General features: G+C 33.9%; 3 protein-coding genes and 1 pseudogene across 3 annotated transcripts; 3 read left to right on the forward strand and 1 right to left on the reverse strand.

The window, feature by feature from the left end:
* The first annotated feature begins 217 nt into the window (after positions 1-217).
* LOC112087800 lies at positions 218-1,812 on the forward strand (annotated as a pseudogene).
* Positions 1,813-5,319: 3,507 nt separating this feature from the next.
* LOC18020823 (short-chain dehydrogenase reductase 2a) lies at positions 5,320-6,394 on the forward strand. Its single transcript, XM_024158022.1, is given in 3 exon segments — positions 5,320-5,408; positions 5,562-5,706; positions 5,708-6,394. Coding segments are annotated over 3 exon segments (921 nt in total).
* A 2,978-nt stretch (positions 6,395-9,372) lies between these two features.
* On the reverse strand, positions 9,373-11,930 carry LOC18020824 (patellin-6). The gene is made up of 4 exons (XM_006403831.2): positions 11,061-11,930; positions 10,173-10,297; positions 9,939-10,080; positions 9,373-9,835 (listed from the first exon to the last, which is right to left on the reverse strand). Exons 1-4 carry the CDS (start codon positions 11,763-11,765, stop codon positions 9,569-9,571), a joined length of 1,239 nt encoding a protein of 412 aa, XP_006403894.1. The 5' UTR covers positions 11,766-11,930; the 3' UTR covers positions 9,373-9,568.
* Positions 11,931-15,452: 3,522 nt separating this feature from the next.
* On the forward strand, positions 15,453-16,664 carry LOC18020825 (macrophage migration inhibitory factor homolog). Its single transcript, XM_006403832.2, has 2 exons — positions 15,453-15,774; positions 16,291-16,664. The coding sequence occupies exons 1-2, from the start codon at positions 15,664-15,666 to the stop codon at positions 16,516-16,518; spliced, it is 339 nt and encodes a 112-aa protein (XP_006403895.1). The 5' UTR covers positions 15,453-15,663; the 3' UTR covers positions 16,519-16,664.
* Positions 16,665-18,336: the final 1,672 nt, after the last annotated feature.

The raw sequence follows: 18,336 nt of genomic DNA on the forward strand, positions 1-18,336 counted from the left end.
AGTGGCCTAACTGGCTAAATCGACAAGAATTAACTGAGGTATTAATTATCTTTAATAATTAATACTAACATGAAACGGATATATTCCAAAAATTATTGGAAAAAGGAAATATTCCAATAAATCTGCGTGTATGTCGAGATTCTGAGTCTATATATATATATATATATAAAGCCCCACAGAGTTTCGTTTCACCAAATTCGCAAAACCGCTTAAAAAGATGGCCCCAACTCGCAAACCTAGCTCCTCTTCTTCTGCTCCTCTTGATGACATCAAGCCATCGAGAATCAAAGTGCAGGTGCTTCGAATGTGGAAGGGAAATAAGAATGAATCAGGAAACTCGTTCGATATGGTTTTACTTGATTCATCGGTAAGGCTTGGTTTGAGTTAAAGTTTTATGCTTCTTAAGTTGATTTTGTAGTGATTACAAACCTGTCAAAAACAATTATTTTGCAATTTATGTATATCACTTTGATACATAGTAATCGATTGTTCGGGACTCAATGTTCTGTTAGGTTTCTTTGATTACTCATTACTCAGTTTTTACTTGAATCATCTGGTTGCATTCCATACTGTTACATGCGAAAAAAAAAACAAAAAGTGCATGGTGCATAATGTGTCTTTTGCATTTTAAGTTATATATTCATCCATAGTATTTCATAATTAATGATTTGCACGTTGTCCAATAAAAGTCGAGGCAGACTCATCGTCTGTAATGAAATGTGTTTTCGTTTACTCATACGCATGTTGTAGTTCCTTAATCACACGTTTGGTTTTTCTAAACTATCTAAACAAGGATTCCCACATTTTACAAGTAGAAGATATCTTATATAATGATGTTTTCTTTAATTGAATTTCAGGGGACAAGAATTCACACAACTATCGCTGAATCTTTCTCTAAATGGAGTATGGATATTACTGATGAAAAGAGCAATGTTGATGAAATTGAAGTTGATATTCTTGACCATTTGTTGACAACTGAATGCAGAGACCTATCGAGACTATAGTGAAGCAAGTTTATGGAGAGTCTTTTGCACAATCCTATAATCCTGATTTTTACAAAGAGACTGCCATTTTGTGTCCTACAAATAACGATGTGGATCAGATTAATGATTATATGCTTTCACAATTATCAGGTAATGCGTTTGATTGCTTATGTTGATACGTTTTTTAATTTTCTTTCCACCGATTGCTATTTTCTGCACTTACTAACTATGATTTCGTTTAAAACCAATATCAGGTGAAGAAAGAGAATATTTCAGTGCTGACACTATTTCTCCATCGCATTCAAGCCCAAGTGATTACATGAGATATCCTATGGAATATTTGAATAGCATCAACGTTCCCGGATTGCCTAGCCATCGTTTGAAATTAAAAGTTGGTGCTCCTGTCATGTTACTTAGCGACATTATGCCTAGCGAAGGATTATGTAACGGTACAAGACTTGAAATTACTCGGCTGAGTAATTTTGTGCTTGAGGGTAAAATTATGACAGGTGATAAAGCTGGTGAGAAAGTCTTAATCCCTAGGATACATGCATACCCATCAGATGCAAATTTTCCTATCAAAATGAGGCGTAAGCAGTATCCTTTGACACTTGCTTTTGCGATGACTATTGATAAAAGTCAAAAGCAAACACTTTCCAAAGTGGGTATATTTCAACCCAGATGTGTGTTACCTCATGGATCCTTGTATGTTGTCGTATCGAGAGTGAAGTCCAGAGATGGTGTGAAAGTTCTTCTCACTGATAAAGATGTGAAACCTCAGGACAAAAACATGAAGGTTGTGCTCAAGGAGGTGCTTCAGAACGTTTAGTCAACATGTGTTAGACTCTTTTTTTATTATTATTTCCTGTTCTGTCTGGAAACTGTTTGGTTTTGCATCATTTTGATTTTAATGGTTAATCTAATGGTTAGACTGTTTTAAATTATAATTTTTTTACTTTCTGCTCTGTTATAGTTTGTGTTTGCGTCTGGAATGTTTATTTTTCACAACATCATCAAACTTTGGTTTAATCGACAATGTGGTGTTTATCCAACATGAAATAGATCGATTAATATATGTATTTTTATAATATAATTTGAGTTTTAATAAACAGTTTTTGTATAAAAGATAAATTGACACAAACATAGATCCAAAAACAACAGATGATTCTCTGCAGTTTTATGCATCACAAAAACAGTGTTAAAAGTTTTAAACATCAGCTATTGTTTTTTCTAAGCTAAAGATCAGCTCTAGTTTTTTTATTTGAAAAGTCAAAGCTGCCGTTTAGTAAATTAGATTTAATAAAACGAGTCAGAAATGAGAAGATGCAGAACATAATAAGTGTTCAAGGATAGGCCATGCAATTTTACGTTTGGACTTAAGAATCTGAGCTCACTTTTTTAAGATCAGCTTCAGGCTCGCATTTCCTTTTCTGTTTACAGTCCATCAGTTCTCAGTATTAAAACCAACAAAGATGCAACATAATGAAGGCAATGGACCAGTGGCGGAGGCAGCAAAATTATTGACATGGGTCATAATATAAAAAATTATATAATGCAAGCTCGTTTTCACAATTTTCATTGCAAAAAATTATTTTTCGACGGTTGCGGTCGCAACAAAAAGAATCAAACATACCTTCAATCTTGAATATTTTTTCGGTTTGCTGGATCATATGGTAAATCATTCAATTCAATATTAGATGGTGAAGATTTTCTTTTTCAGAAACTGTTCCATTATATTTGACTTTTGAATATTTTTTTGCTTTGCTGGATTTATATTAGATAGTAGAAATTTTCTTTTTATAAACTGTTCTATTATGTTTGACATTATACTACACCAAAAAAAAACGTTAATTCTAATTTAATATTTAAAAATTTGTGTGTTATAATCACAAGCATAGATAGTTGGTGTCTGCCACATTTTAAGGAATAAAAATAAAAGTAAAGTTTAATGTGAATTACTTAAAATTTATATTTTGTTTATCAATATATAATTTCCTTTTTTCTAAAAAAAAACATTAAAGTGCAGCTTCTTTTCTAGGTTATATTAGTTTTGGAAAAAATCCACAACTTATAAATTAATATTTTAAGATGAATTCATATTTATAGTTTAACAATTCCTTCTAAAATGTTACAATTTGTCGATGTGGGATAAAATTATAGTGCTACAGCATAATTTTTTTTTTTTAATTCCACCTGGGTTGTCGATGTAGGATAAAGTCATAGTGCTACAACATAATTTTTTTTTAACTCCACCTGAGTCAGCTGACCCACGTAATTGTAGGCTGCCTCCGCCACTGCAATGGACACCTAAATCTGCGACAGAAACATTGATAGCTTCATCCAAGTAAAATTTCATGTCAAATTGTTCATATTTTTCACTTTTTTCTCACTATGATTGCATTGCGCAACTTAATCTAACTACGTCATTTGAGATTGAATTTGAGCCGAAAATGTGGGGAGGCAAAATAAGACGTGGCAAATGGCCTAAGAGCATCTTTAACGCGGTCTTCAGATCATTTTTTGCAGAAACTTAATATTTTTTTAATCATGCAGCGTCTCCTATTTGCCTGAGACGTCTCCTATTTAGGGACGTTTTCACTCGTTTCTTCCGACACGTGGTGTGCTTACATTCGTTAAAAAATAAAGAGATAATTTTTTTGTTTTCTACCTCCATCCATTTTTTTTTTGGAAACCCATTTGGATCTTTCCATTGCACACCTAAAACACCAAATCTGTAGAATAAATTTTTAATCTCACTTTTGCTCAGAAACTAATTAAATAATGAGCTGAAAACCCTTATGGATCTCTCCCATTGAAGTTGCTCTAAGTAAGGTTTAAAGCAAAAATTGAACTCAAACGGGCTTCAGCACAACTAACATGCAATAAATGGCCCAGAAGAATTTAAATAATGTTGTTTTTCTGTTTATTTAATTCCATAGCGAATTTAACATTCGACTATCTCTCTATGCATTGTAAAAATAAAACAATAACCTGAACTTTTACATGTTAGGTGCACTGAGATGATAATATGAATCGCTTTAGACAACAAGGAATAGGTTTGATTGAGCTGTGTTTTCCCTTTTTCTATGTGATGCAATAAGTTATTATTAACACTATTTATATCTAATCCAGAATTATTGATAGGCGAAATATATGATTCGATCCTAAAAGATTTGGGTAGCAAGATTTATATAAACTAAGATCAGATGTTCCTTATGAATGAAGTCATTTACATAACATTATATAGCTAAGTGGTCCAATGGTTCATGGTACGTCTGGCGCATCATTCATTCATATATCATATTGAGACGAAATCACGCAACCGATCGATCAAACAATGTAACTCATTACAAAAAGAAATCTGATATATGATCAGTATACTAAGTATGTAATAAAATAAGAATATATCTGTGTATTTAACTATTTAAAAAAGGAAAAGCCTCACATCTCTACACATCTGGAGAAACAATAGAATTGTTAAAACTTATATTTGATATAGTTTACCAATTTAGTTATTCTTCTGATCCTCCAAGAACAACAACAAAAACTATGTCCATTTACTAAGGTCACTACTCACTATCATTAACTCCCAACATACAACAACCATAAAAGTTTAAAATAAGTTTTTATATGATGATAAAACGAGCATTTTGAAAATTAGAACGTCCGTGAAAGTACATAAAACTAAGAAAGTGAATGAGCCTAGAACTAGAAGAGTAATATTTTATTATGTTTTGCGGTAACATTTATGTATCTACCACAGTCCTTTCTTTATGGAGGGGTGATGAGGATTCCTGTGATTAGTTCAAGATATCTCTCGCATCACTGTAATCTTTGCATCGCCAGCATAATAAATACAAGTCGCTAGATCTCATATCTAATTGCTATTTTCTTATAGATTCTTTCTCACATTAAATCTGATATCATATCATCATTGATACATTCCAAAATTATTTTGGTTTATACATAAAATAGATCTCAAGTACAGATCCGGTTGACCCAAATAAGTTTACTAGTCTCTCTAAAGTCCTAACTCCAATGTATTGTAGTTCATATAATTTATTAGCATCCATCCAATATACATAAAGATTATTTTAAGTTGTCTTTCCTATCTGTTAGCTTTTGTCCATACTAAATTATTATTTAGAATGATTCTAGAACCTGAGCGTAACTGGATGTTTCACATTGGCTCGGAACTTGTCTTTCGTACACACACACACACACTTATATAAATAGGTGTAACTAAATGTATGTATCTACCAGTATTCATCATTTAAATTAATTCTCCCTCTCACCGTTTCTCTCCATCTCTACCGATCTCACTAAAAAATCGGCAATGCCGGCCCAAGTGATGCCTGAGCAGACCTTTCAATCCCTCCACGACACCATCATGGAGGAGACCAATTCAACTATATTTCATAAAAGGTAAATAATATATAAAAATAATCAACTACATTGTTTTTCCTTTCATAAACTTCTAACTCAAAACTAATTAGCAAATACGTTCACGTTTTTTATATATTAGTGTTGGTTGGTTTACAATTCCGCAGTAAACTAATCATGTATATTTGTAAATAGGTTGCAAGGAAAAGTAGCAATCATAACCGGAGGCGCACAAGGAATCGGCAAAGCAACCGTCAAGCTTTTCGCTAGACACGGCGCAACGGTAGTGATCGCTGACGTGGACGACGCAGCTGGCTCTTCCCTAGCTAAATCTCTCTCCGTCCCACTTAACTTCCAATAACGTTGTGGCTTTCATAAGCTGCGACGTCTCGGTGGAAGCTGACGTGGAAAACCTCGTGAACGTAACCGTGTCGCGTTACGGTCGTCTCGACATTCTATTCAACAACGCAGGAGTTCTCGGCGACCAGAAGAAACACAAAAGCATACTAGACTTCGACGGCGAAGAGTTCGACCAAGTGATGCGTGTGAACGTGCGAGGCGTAGGGCTAGGCATGAAACACGCGGCACGTGCGATGATCAAGAGAGGGATAAGAGGCTGCATAATCTCGACGGCGAGTGTGGCCGGTGTGATGGGTGGAATGGGCCCGCACGCTTACACGGCGTCGAAGCATGCGATCGTTGGGCTGACCAAGAACGCAGCGTGTGAGCTTGGGAGGTATGGGATTAGGGTTAACTGCATATCGCCGTTTGGAGTTGCCACGTCGATGCTTGTGAACGCGTGGCGGAAGACGAGTGGTGGTGACGTGGAGGAGGATGATGGTGATGAGGTGGAGAAGATGGAAGAGTTTGTGAGGAGTTTGGCTAATTTGAAAGGAGAGACGTTGAGAGTGACGGATGTAGCTGAGGCGGCGTTGTATTTGGCGAGTGATGAGTCTAAGTATGTGAATGGACACAATCTTGTCGTTGACGGTGGTGTTACGACAGCCAGAAACTGTGTTGGTTTGTGATTAGAAAACAAAAAAGTGATTAATTTGTCTTGTTTTTTGTAGCTAATTATTGATCTGTTAATTTAACTAGATTTGGTAAATCTCTATGTTTTTTTTTTTTGTGTGTGGTGTTGAAATTGGTGGTGAATCAATAAAACAGTGATTTTAATTGGATATTGTGTCAACGGGACAATAATCGAGTAAAGCTATTGCATACTACTAATTTCGGCCGACGACATTATTATGGAATTTTTTTTTTAACTGATGAGTAGATTATTTAGGTTACAGCTGTTTAGTACACGGATAGTCTTGAATTAACTGGCTTTCTGTAATGTCGAGAAAAATAAATTCCTGTCATTATAAATTTAAACTTAGTTTCAAAATTGGCTCCCGACAGAAAAGAAAGAAGCTAAATTGGTTTTATACTGGCCAATTACACATGTAACTTTGTTTGGGCCCTCACAATATATAGGCTCTACAACTACAAGTACAAACACAATATATCTTTTACATAATTAAAGTACAGAGTTTGCTCTTTTTTATATATATATTAAAAACTACGGAGTTTGTTATTTTATTTTTTTTTTGCAACCGGAGTTTGTTAATTCATCTGCATTTTAAAAAGTAAACAAAAAGCGACCGATGCAGTCCCTTTTTACTTTTTAGGAACAATTCTCTGAAAAAGAAAAATATAGTAATTACTAAATAAATATAATTGGGAGGATGGAATCCGAATCTCTTTGACTAACTCGGAATTTATTCCTGATTTGTAATGTTGAGGTTCACCAATAACGAATTATACTTTATTTTACGCAAAGTTTTAAACGGAAAATGGCTCTTCAAAGCTAAGGTTCGATATGCAAGGGGGTTGTAACGCGTATGAGATCAACCAATAAAATATGAATAATCAAATGCAATTATGGCGTTAATGTGGATCATTAACTCAGAGTCTCATATTGAAAAAAAGGTTTAGAAAAATCACGAAGCAAAGATTGGTTACTAATTGTCAAACGCACAGCTACACACTATTTACTTTTTTGTTCTTTATTACTCCTTAAAGGCCAAAAAAAGAGAACCGAGTACGAATTTGATAGTATAAAAATTTGTGTAGCTACCATTTCTTGAAACCGACGAACGATTCTCGCTTTCTTCGATGGCCTACATTTGACTATATGGTCAATTGATTGTTCACCTTTAGAAAAGTTCTCTTTTAGTATTTTCCAACGATGATGAAAATCATAAGTAACAAAAACCGTGTTATCAATTTGATGTTTGAGGGGGGAAAATGAAGATATATTCCATACCAATGCTTTTATCTCTAAGGTTTTTTTTGAAGATAAATTATAGAATGAATAAAAAACTAGCAGGAGTTATTGATTTTCTTACGTTAAAGTAGGTCATGTTTTGAGGTCTTTGATCGTGGAAACCAACTATAACCAAAAAGTTGAGATCATGTTGGAATAAAATCATTGTAAAATTAATCTTAACTCTTCAAGTAGCATTACATATTAATTCTTTTTGTTAGGAATATTTATTTTTTAAGATTTGAGTTGTTAACTCTGATTTGTGAGAAACGCAGAGAAGATGAAAAGTTGAACGAAAAGCATAATATAATCTCACTACAATTGTCAATCCTGCAATTCTCTATATGTTTCAAGTTTTTCTATATATACCCATATTAATTTTTTTTTGTCTGTTTGATTGAATTGTTTTTACACATCTAAACTAAAGGAAAAGTTTCTCTCATTTGTTTGGTGATTCGGTTTCTCCATAGTAGAATAACGAAATATTTTCCACTATTTTCTTTTGATTGGTAAAATTGCGGCGGATTATTTCCTGTATACTATTTAACAAAATTCAAATACTACTATTTTTGCAATCTAGTTAAACATATTTGCATAATTCAAAATGTTGACGGAATGCTAATTGTTTGTTTGCGTTCGGCGTTTGAGTTTTCAATTACCAAAAGAAAAAAAAGGTTCCAAGGCTTAAAGTTACGTGTATATTTGAAAAACAAAAGAATAACATTTAATGCAAACAAACAATTGGGGCTTTAAAATCAACCGCCTACAACTTGATCAAAAGTTATATTCAAAAAACTCAAAACACAAAATTATTTGTTCGATCACTCGTAACCATGACTTTCCAGCTCACCTTCTTCCAATCACATAGCAAGAGCGAAAGCAACTTACGCAAATTAATTATATTGTTACTATAACGGTATAACCTAAACCTTTCTTGTTTCTCAACCTTTTCGTATATTTTAGAGTCTTTCAAAAGTCCCAAGTTCAACTAGACCATTAACGCTTAACCTCTTCCTCAGTTCTAAATTTTCGCCTTGGCTAGAATGTTACATAGATATGTAGTGTTATATTAACTACCGCTTATGGGATCTTGAATCGCCATTCATTCCTCTGACACTTTAAAGTAAGCAGCTCCAATGTAAACAAAAACTCACATTGCATTCAAAATCTTGGAAAATATCATGCAACCTCAATCTCCTCCTAGCATGCAATAATTTACATGCTACCATTTCTCGGATATTGAATCACCTTTCTTTCCTCTGATACTACAGAGTAGAGGTAACATGTGATACTACAGAGGTAGCATTTTGATGCTACAATGTTGGATCTGAGCCGTTGGGTTTTTAGTTTATGTCTTCTAGTTTGGTTTGGACTGTTAGTTTGTTTCCATGGGCCTTTTTCGTTGGGCTTTTTGAATTTTGTTTCTGATTTTTGCCATCGGATAAATATTGGGTAGCAATGCCGTTATCGCAGTACCAATCAACTTTGAGCGAGTACAGATCAAAGAATACAGAGGTCTTAATATCAGAATAGATCCACATAAGGAAGGTAATGAATGCAATAACTGATTCTTCAAACTAATGATACTACAATGTAACAAACTTAAGCCATTGGTCTTTTCAAATGTCTGATGATAACCAAACAGGCATATAATCTTGGATATATTGCCACTTTTCAAGATATTATAGTTAAATATTAAGCCAAACATTAATAATGTCATACATTCATTGTTTTTATACATATCTCACTTGCATTTTGCGAAATTCAACACGACCGTTGAGCAAACAAACCTAGTACTCAGATCCAAGAAAGAAAGTCCTCAACACAACCAAAAAAAAAAGTAGCAACAAGAAACCCATCTCTTGAAAAAAAAAAAAAAAAGAGGACTTAATTAGACGACTGTAGTAGTAGATTTTCGGACAGTGTAACGATAAGCAGCGACTTTCTTCTTGCGAGACAAAGTGTTATCAACAGAGAGAATGAGTTTTCCAGCTTCTCGTGTCGTGAAAGAGTTGCAAACAGCTTCATCTGAAGATTTCATTTTCTTTGGTTTCTCGACCACAATCGCATAACTCTCTTCAGCGTTTGGAACAAACTCTGCAGTGTACTCTAAGTCCCATCCTCCAACTACTATATCCCATGTTATGGTTGCTCCACCCTGTAATGTTATTAAATACAATCCAAACACATAACATTTTCAATATTCATCAAATCATTTTTTCACTCACTTAGCATCTATTCTGTCAAATGATGTATGTTACCTCGATGCCTTCGATCTGAATGTTAACTTTCTCACCGCCCTTGATGGAGAACTCAGACGCGGGTTTTGGCGGTCCGTTTTGTGAATCAGTAGGACGACTAAGGCCACCGTATTGCACCGGAATATCTTCAGGCCTTATGAACCTGAAATAGCAAAAAATGGTATGCATATTTCAAACACAAAAGGGTAAATATATTAGCAAAAGAAAATGGAATGTAATGATTTTAGTTTCTACTTATAAAGTGTTTCGGCTGCATTTCCTTCTTTGGACATAACAAACTTGCTCTTTGTTCTATGAGTTAAGAAAGGGCTGAACATTGAGTAGATGACACTGAAGTACCAAGGCACATTGATGAATATCTGAAATAAAAACATGAAGAGTTGGATAAGTGTTAGACATGTAACAGGTTCAGTATTTGTAGTACTACCTTTTAAATATTAAAAATATTGGTCTGTCCCAAATCTCAATACGAGGAATGCTATATTGAGATGCTACGCAATGTCTTTGTCAAATATTTAAATAGTGATCGAGAATGGGAGAGTGATGATTATAAATTCAGCGTACGGCCACACAAAGAATCCTTCAGTTTAACTGTAGCAGTAGAAGACAAAAGCTAGGAAGTAATATTACGGAAAGTAAAACAAAAAAAAAAGAATCAAAATTGACTAGACATAGAATGATGCCAACACAGAAACATCTAAAACCAATCTTTATTTCTTCAACCCATTTTGAAAATTTGAACGGAACTACACACAAAAAACCCAACAATTTTCCAGGATTTGGAGCAAAGAGAAATGAAGAAACATATTTCTTGAACGAGATTCAGATTCCTCATTAGGGAGACATTTACAAAGCATTTAAGACATTTCAGATTTTCTTGAATGAGATTCGCTTCTGTTAAATGTAATTGAGTGTAGTAGTAGCAAGCAACCCCAAACACGCAAAACAGAGCAAACGCACATGAAAAAACCGTAACAATTTCGAGGGTTTTTCAGACAACAAGTACAGAAACATAATTTCGAAATTCAACTTCTTGTCTCCAAAAAGAAACATAAACCCACTAAAAACACCCCAAAAATAAATAAATAAAAAAGATCATGAAAAGAAGAAAAACAAAATTACCTTGGTAGCAACCATCTCAGGGTAATTATCCTGAAAGAGAGAGAGAATCTGGTTCGAAGCAACTCTAAGCTCTCTCTTAGGCATATCTTTAAGATCAGTAACTTGGATAATGGAATTAACACCACCAGGTTTAAAATGAAGCATCTTAACACCTCTCTCCAAAACCTGAACTCTCCATCTCAAGAACTTGTTGAGTTTCTCTTCGTCACCAAACACTCTCTCGTACATCTCTCTCTCTTTAAACACACCGTACGCGTTGTAACACACAGGATGTCCTTCTTTGTCGTATCCACGCATGTAAGCGACTGTACCTTCCAAATCCTTGAAACCAAGATCCTCTTCCGTCAGTTTCTCCGCGTTGAACTCTTCTCTCCACTCCAGACACTTCTCCAGCATCCTCAGCGAGTCTCCAACTTTGAAGTCCCTTGCTCTGAGGAATTTGAGGAGGATGACGTCAGCTCTGTCGTCTCCGCCGAGGAGTGGGACCCCCCACATGGAGGAGGCGCCGGAGGAGGAAGACGAGAGTTTGTCTTTGAGCTCCTGAAGCGATTTCTGCTCGGAGGGTTTGAGCTCCGAGACGAAGTAGGTGTCTTCTTTGACGTGATTGGAACGGAGGGTCATGAGAGAGGTTATGAAGCTTTTCTTTGGCTCTGCGTTTGAGGTTTTTTGGTGGTCGAATGGGTTTGGTGACAATGAAGAGTCCATTGGTTTGTCAAGTAAGAGTCTTTCTTGTTTCCACGATTTTTGTGAGATCGATGGAGAAGAAGAAAGGAAAAAAAACAGAGGAGAGACAAACGAGGATCGATGTAATAATAAGCAAGCAAGCAGAGGAGGAAGAGTGAGAGTGACGGAAGAGAGAGAGAAGGATACAGGCGTGACTTGTGATTTCTGATTTTGAACAGATAACGCGGCTTTTTAAAAAAATAAAAAAATCTGAAAAAGCATATTTTTTTTACTGAATTCCAACGCCTTTTTTAGTTTTTTTTTTATAATATACAAATCTGATTTTTTAAAAAAAACTGTGACCATACAAATACGTGTGAAATGTTTTAAATTTTGAAAACAAACAACCGAAAAAGAAAATCAAAAGTATAAATGGGGAAACATGTTTTTTGGTTTGAATGTGAATTGATATTGGAAAAAGATCTTTTTAGGGCGAATCGGAGAGCAGAAGAAGAATGGTGTTGGAAAAAATAAACAGAGATTTTCTAAAAAAAAAATAAATAAATAAATAAACAGAGAGCGTGAGAGTCACGTGCGTTGAGGGAGGAGCGTGTGAGTTGCAAAATGAGGTAACGTGTGGAAGAGGTGATAATAATAATGAGAAGAATGGGGAATGGGGCGTGTTTGGGTTCAAGTCTAACCAATGGGTCCCATTTTTGTTTCTTTTCTTTTCTTTTTCTTTTTTTTTTCGTTCACCAAAACTCCAAGACTCTCGACTCTACGTTCAAACACACCCTTATCTTATCATCTACTGTGTAATGTATAGATTTTCTTAGAGTTTAGTTCTATAATATTCTATGAATGTTTTACTCGATCTTTTGCAATGCTTTTTGAAAACTGATCTCGGTTCGTTATCTAACCCAACTGTATATATATGGTGGAATCATAACTTGGCGACGTATGTAATATGTGCAAAATGCAACCAAATGTTCGAACTTCGAAGTCCCTTTTTTTGTTTTCTTTCTGCTTGAAACATTGAAATGCGATAATATATGAAAATTTTCGTATAACTGATCACAAATCTAAAATTGAAAGACTATAAAATCATGTTAAACATTACTCGTGCGTCACTTACGATCGATTAATACCATGTAACAACCTCTTCACCAATTATATCCTCTTAAACCTTTTTCTAACTGCTAGAAATAACATTTTTAGTGCCCCGTTGGAGTTATGATTTACCAATGGACAGTAATATCTCAATAACCAAAAATATGTTGACCACTACATTTTTTGTCAAACTTTGACCACAACATCTAAATTTACCCATTTCAATACGAGAGGAGACCCTCACATGTGTAGTCATGGAGTCATTAGTCATAGTTATGTTATGTGAGGAAAACAAAGGCTCATAGTTATGTGCAAAGTCAAAAACAAAAAGACTCATAGGGTATCGCATATTTAGGCCTTACCATCATCTTTAATATAACTTGATAAAATCTTTCTTTGTTCTCTCCTCTATATTATAAAAAGCGAAAGGAGTTTACGCTCAGCACTTTATTTCAAGTTTCAACATAATAAGAGGGAAGGATTATGAGAATATTTGGGGATCTGATCAGTTAGCATATAAAATACATTAATTAGCCAAATACAATCATCTTTCCACCCCCATGCGATTCAACTTTTATACTTTCCAGTTCATTCCCATGACCTACAATTTTAAAATATCAATTAACATCGTTGGCAAAATTATAACTTATCATTATTACCACGTATGTGTAATGGCAATGCTAGTAGCCTAGTAACGTTGGACCACATCTATATAACTCAAACTTACAATACTAGTTTCGTTGGAATAGCCATCATTGTTCCCTATCTTGTTAATGAGTATTTTTTAAACTTTAACATGTATATGATCTTACTTTAAACAAAAGAAAATGAAATACAAAGCCATGCGACTTTCGCTTTTGTAGAAAATTGGATATGAACACTTCCCAAATTCTCAGATTTTTTCCTTTTTTGTTTTAAATATTTCTGTCAAACAGTTTTTATATTCTTTTTTTTTTTGTTCCACACAGTTTTTATATTCTCTACTTCTTGTTTTACACCAAGTGTTTATAGTTCTCTACAAATTTTTTTTTTTTTGGTTAAAAGTTCTCTACAAATTTGGAAAAGTAAAAAATAGAAAAAATGTTTTGGCGTTTACTGATAACATGGTGGACCTCTAATGTGCGAATTATCGTGGACATATTTGCTTTAAAAATGTTTGAAACCTTTGGCTTTAGCCTTTAGAGTTTCACTTTTGACTTAGTGAGACAGTGGAACAGTAATTGATTAAGTACCCTTTAATCATACGGGATGCCTTTAAGACACAGTCTCTGTCCTTGTTTCGGCAATTTACCCTCTTTTCTTTTTGTCTAACTTATCTCAATTTGGTATATATATTTTTTTTTTGTTTCCAACGACTTACTGGCTCTAAATGGTAACTCTTTTAAGCTGAGGGAGAATAACGGCTTAATATGTGAAATTTCAAATGACTTATTTTTTTTGTTTTTTTTTTGCTAATGAAAATACGTTAGACGTTGGACTTAATTAGTCCAATGACATCAATATTCCGGAATTGGCTTGTAGATTAACAAAGAGGTTTTGGGTTTGAGGTAGATAAAGGAAGTTCAATAACTTCAATATTTACAAATAGAAAATTTGAGCAGAATAATAAAGAAAGCCGAAGTTCTAGTACAACATCAAAGAACAGTACTAAATCCTTGTATGAACTAAATACATCTGGATAGTCACTTTCTGCCGATGTATTAATAATAATAATGTACTCAAATCTATATATTGTGAATCGACCAAAAGGTAGCTAGATTTCAACTCAGCATGGATATTTTTTTGCTCCAATTGTGTTTTTGTGCATCGTAACTCATTCTTTGACACTAACTATCTTCTTTCGAGGCTCTTAACGCATGTTACACATGGATCTCGTTTCCGCTTCAATTGGGGACATGTTGATGACTTGATGTTGATGAAAATTTATTTTTATTTTTTTTCTAACACCTCGTTTAGTGGTACGAAGATCATATGGCAGTTCACATATGAGAATTATATGCAATTTAAGCATGAGTTTCGACTGGACATATCGAAGTCTTATGCATCGCTCTCATAGTGGACCACAATTTTCGAGAAAGATATACATGAGTTAATTAATTGTTTACATCAAATTTAAAGAAAGTAGCTGTTGATATAGGCTCATACCGTACGCAAACTCGTACCAAAACGTGAGATAAACATGTGTCATCGTAATTGTGAATCGTAACCAATAACCATACCTTACCGGTTTCCATAATCTTGAAGTGTGCATCTAATCATAATCTAATATCTTAAGATGAATTAGCGACGGTCCATCCGCACCACATGGATGTATAAATTGGTCAAGATCTGAAACGAATATCTTAAATTTGACTTAATCCTATCGTTCAACAGTTCTCAAAAGTTTCCCCTTAAGGAGAAAATACTAATAACAATTGCTTCACCATATCAGTTTTGATTAATCCAAAAAAAAAAAAACTAAGGGACGTGTTTTTTTTTTGTGTGGTCCAATTTGGGTCTGAAAACAATTTTCTTAGACGGCGACGTAGCTGTGGTAATTGATTTAGTCACACGTCAAGTTGTCAGACTTGAAACAACAAAGATATTATATCAAATATTGTTCACATCAAACGAATTTTTAAAATAATACTATCCAATAATCTCTTAAACACTTCATTAACTTGTAGAAGAGTTTTTTTTTTTAGTTTCTCTATTTATTGGCCATGTGAGATCTTCTCTTCCTCAACTCCAACTCCAACTCCATTAAATCCTCTCTTGATCTCAACCTTAGGTTCCTTCAGAGTCTTGGAAATAAGTTTTAAAAACGGGCGTTAGTGTTGACGTTGAGAAAATGCCTTGTCTTTACATTACGACAAACGTTAATTTGGACGGCGTTAACACCGATTTGTTCTACTCGGAAGTCACCGAAGCCGTCGCTTCCATCGTCGGACGGCCTCAGAACGTAAGAAGCTCTCTTTACGTTTGATTCCTCTTGTTTGACTTCTTAGATGCATTTTGCAAGGATAAATTGGAATCTTGATAACATTTTACAACACTTGTTGTAAAATGTAAAATGGGAATGAGCTTATTTTTTTTAATAGAAAAGGAGAAGATATTTAAGGTATCTTCGTAGAATTGGGATGCAATAATGAAAAAATTGTTTATTACTAGGTTTCACTGAAATTGGCATTTTGACCCAAAAATAACAAAATGGCATCGAAATTAACAAAAAGTCAACACCATCATTATTTATTCAATTAGATATTTATAGTAAGATTCATTGAAATATCGTACTGGAATGATGATTAGAGAGGCTATAGATAACCTATAAATAATGTGGATTGTGGGGCCTATTGAAACCCAAAGATCAATAGCATGGCTAAGATTAGTTTCCTCAAAACATTGATATTATGTGTTGAAAAGATTAGCAATCTTCCAAATTCTATATGTTATTATCTAATATGTTTATTAATTGCAGTTGGTGATGGTGGTGTTGAAGGGGTCCGTAGAAATAGTGTTCGGTGGGAACAAAGAAGCAGCTGCATATGCAGAGATTGTGTCAATGGGAGGTATCACCAAACAAGTTAAGAGACAACTCATCTCGACCGTTGGTTCTATTCTTCACACTCATTTCTCTATTCATCCCTCTCGTTTTATCTTTAAGGTTTTTGATATCACATCTTTGCCTCTCCCTTCTAAACTATAGTTTTACGATCTTTCTATTGTTTCATCATACACAAAGTATGAATTTGGTTTGATATCATTCGAGTTAACGTACACATACAGCCACATATCCCCTTCTTGAACTCTGTTGTATGTTTACAAGCTTGATTATTCTATTGTATTATCATCGTTCAAATACTTTTGAGTCTTTGAACATATATTTATAATATAAAACTTGAAACAAAACATACAGAGAGATGTCCTACTCTGAGAGACATATAGACTGAGTCTTTTGACTAGGTCATAATCACAACCTTGATTATACTATTATATCATCGTTCAATATAAGATTTTGACCATATAATCTTAATATAAAATTTAAAACAAAAAATACCGAAAAATGTCCTAATCCGAGAGACATATATAGACTGAGTCTTTGGACTCAGTCATAGTTTCATTTACTCATATGTACTTAAACAATTTTATCATCGGAGAATAAGTAGGGTTTGCAGGTCTCCTTGATGATTAGAAAACTTTCCAAATCTTTGAGTTTCCTTTTTTGATCATTGTTTCTAAATAAGAACTGAAAAAGAATAAAAACTAGAAAGAAAGGAAAAAAAATCACTAGTCGTACATCGGTACGTTTGTATTTGGTTATGATTGGGGCCAACTATTGGTATATACACGTTCTTCATCTGGACCACAATAGAGTGGTAACATCACAGTGGGATCAAATCAAACAAGCTAAGGGATTCCGAGAATTGAAAGACGAGATTTTAAACATGTTTTTTTTCGGAGACAATGCCTTCTGGAAGATAAACGAAAGATATTATTTTTTCATAGACAAAAATATATGGAAAGTTGAAGATAAACCTTTTTTTTTCATTAAAAGCCGCATCACGTTGAAGATAATTGGTTGGTATCGACATAGTTAAATTCAGCGTATTTTTCTCTTGAACTACATCAATGTTATATGTTTTTATAAATTTTTTGTTTTTAAGATAAAGTTTAATCCTGCGCTTGATGCGTAAAACTATTTTGCGTACATCGGTGAATGTTGATTGATTGATGACAACAGACCATTAGGAAGGCGTACAAGCTATTGGAAACAATAATTTTTATGGATTAAAATCCAAAATAATAGACTAAATGATATATAAAGAAGTCTCAAAATCATCACAACTCTGAAAACAAGATATGCAAACGCCAAAAGATAATTTGTTTTTTATTACGTCTTGTACTAAGAAATCAGAAAAAGACATGTCACTCCTATTTACCTGCGAGTAAAAAGGGTGAGCAGTGAGCACCACTAGCTTAGTGACATCTGCAGATTTAAAAACATTTTAGACATTAATTATAGTGATGGGTGTCAGAAACATATACTCCTATATACATACTATAATCGTATATTCGATTAACAAATTGATCTAACAAAACTTAAATTTTAGTTATAAATCCTCAGAGTGCAATCGAAAAGCATAAGGATGACATCACATAACTTATCTTTTAAAAGGAATTGAAGTAAGAAATTTTGGTAGTGTTTAGATGCAAATGCAGCCAGATTCTCTAACATTTTGCATCCAGAAAAATTCAATTTTTTTTTATGACAGTCACTAAGCATCCTAATTTTGTTGAGTTTGTCAAATTAATAGTATCTAGATGTATAGTATACTCAAACTTAGTATCAGATGCAAAGGAGGGGGGAGAGATATTTACGAACATCACCATATTTTGTTGATTATCTTCTTTCTTGATAATGACCACTATCCCATTTCTTAGCGATATTAGAGAGTGAATTAGTTGCGAATGTGCAATTTTAAATACAGTAAAAAAGTGACATCGACTATTCTGGTTTTGTCTG

This window comes from Eutrema salsugineum, unplaced genomic scaffold, assembly GCF_000478725.1.
Source record: "Eutrema salsugineum unplaced genomic scaffold, Eutsalg1_0 scaffold_16, whole genome shotgun sequence".
In the NCBI taxonomy this organism is placed as follows: domain Eukaryota; kingdom Viridiplantae; phylum Streptophyta; class Magnoliopsida; order Brassicales; family Brassicaceae; genus Eutrema; species Eutrema salsugineum.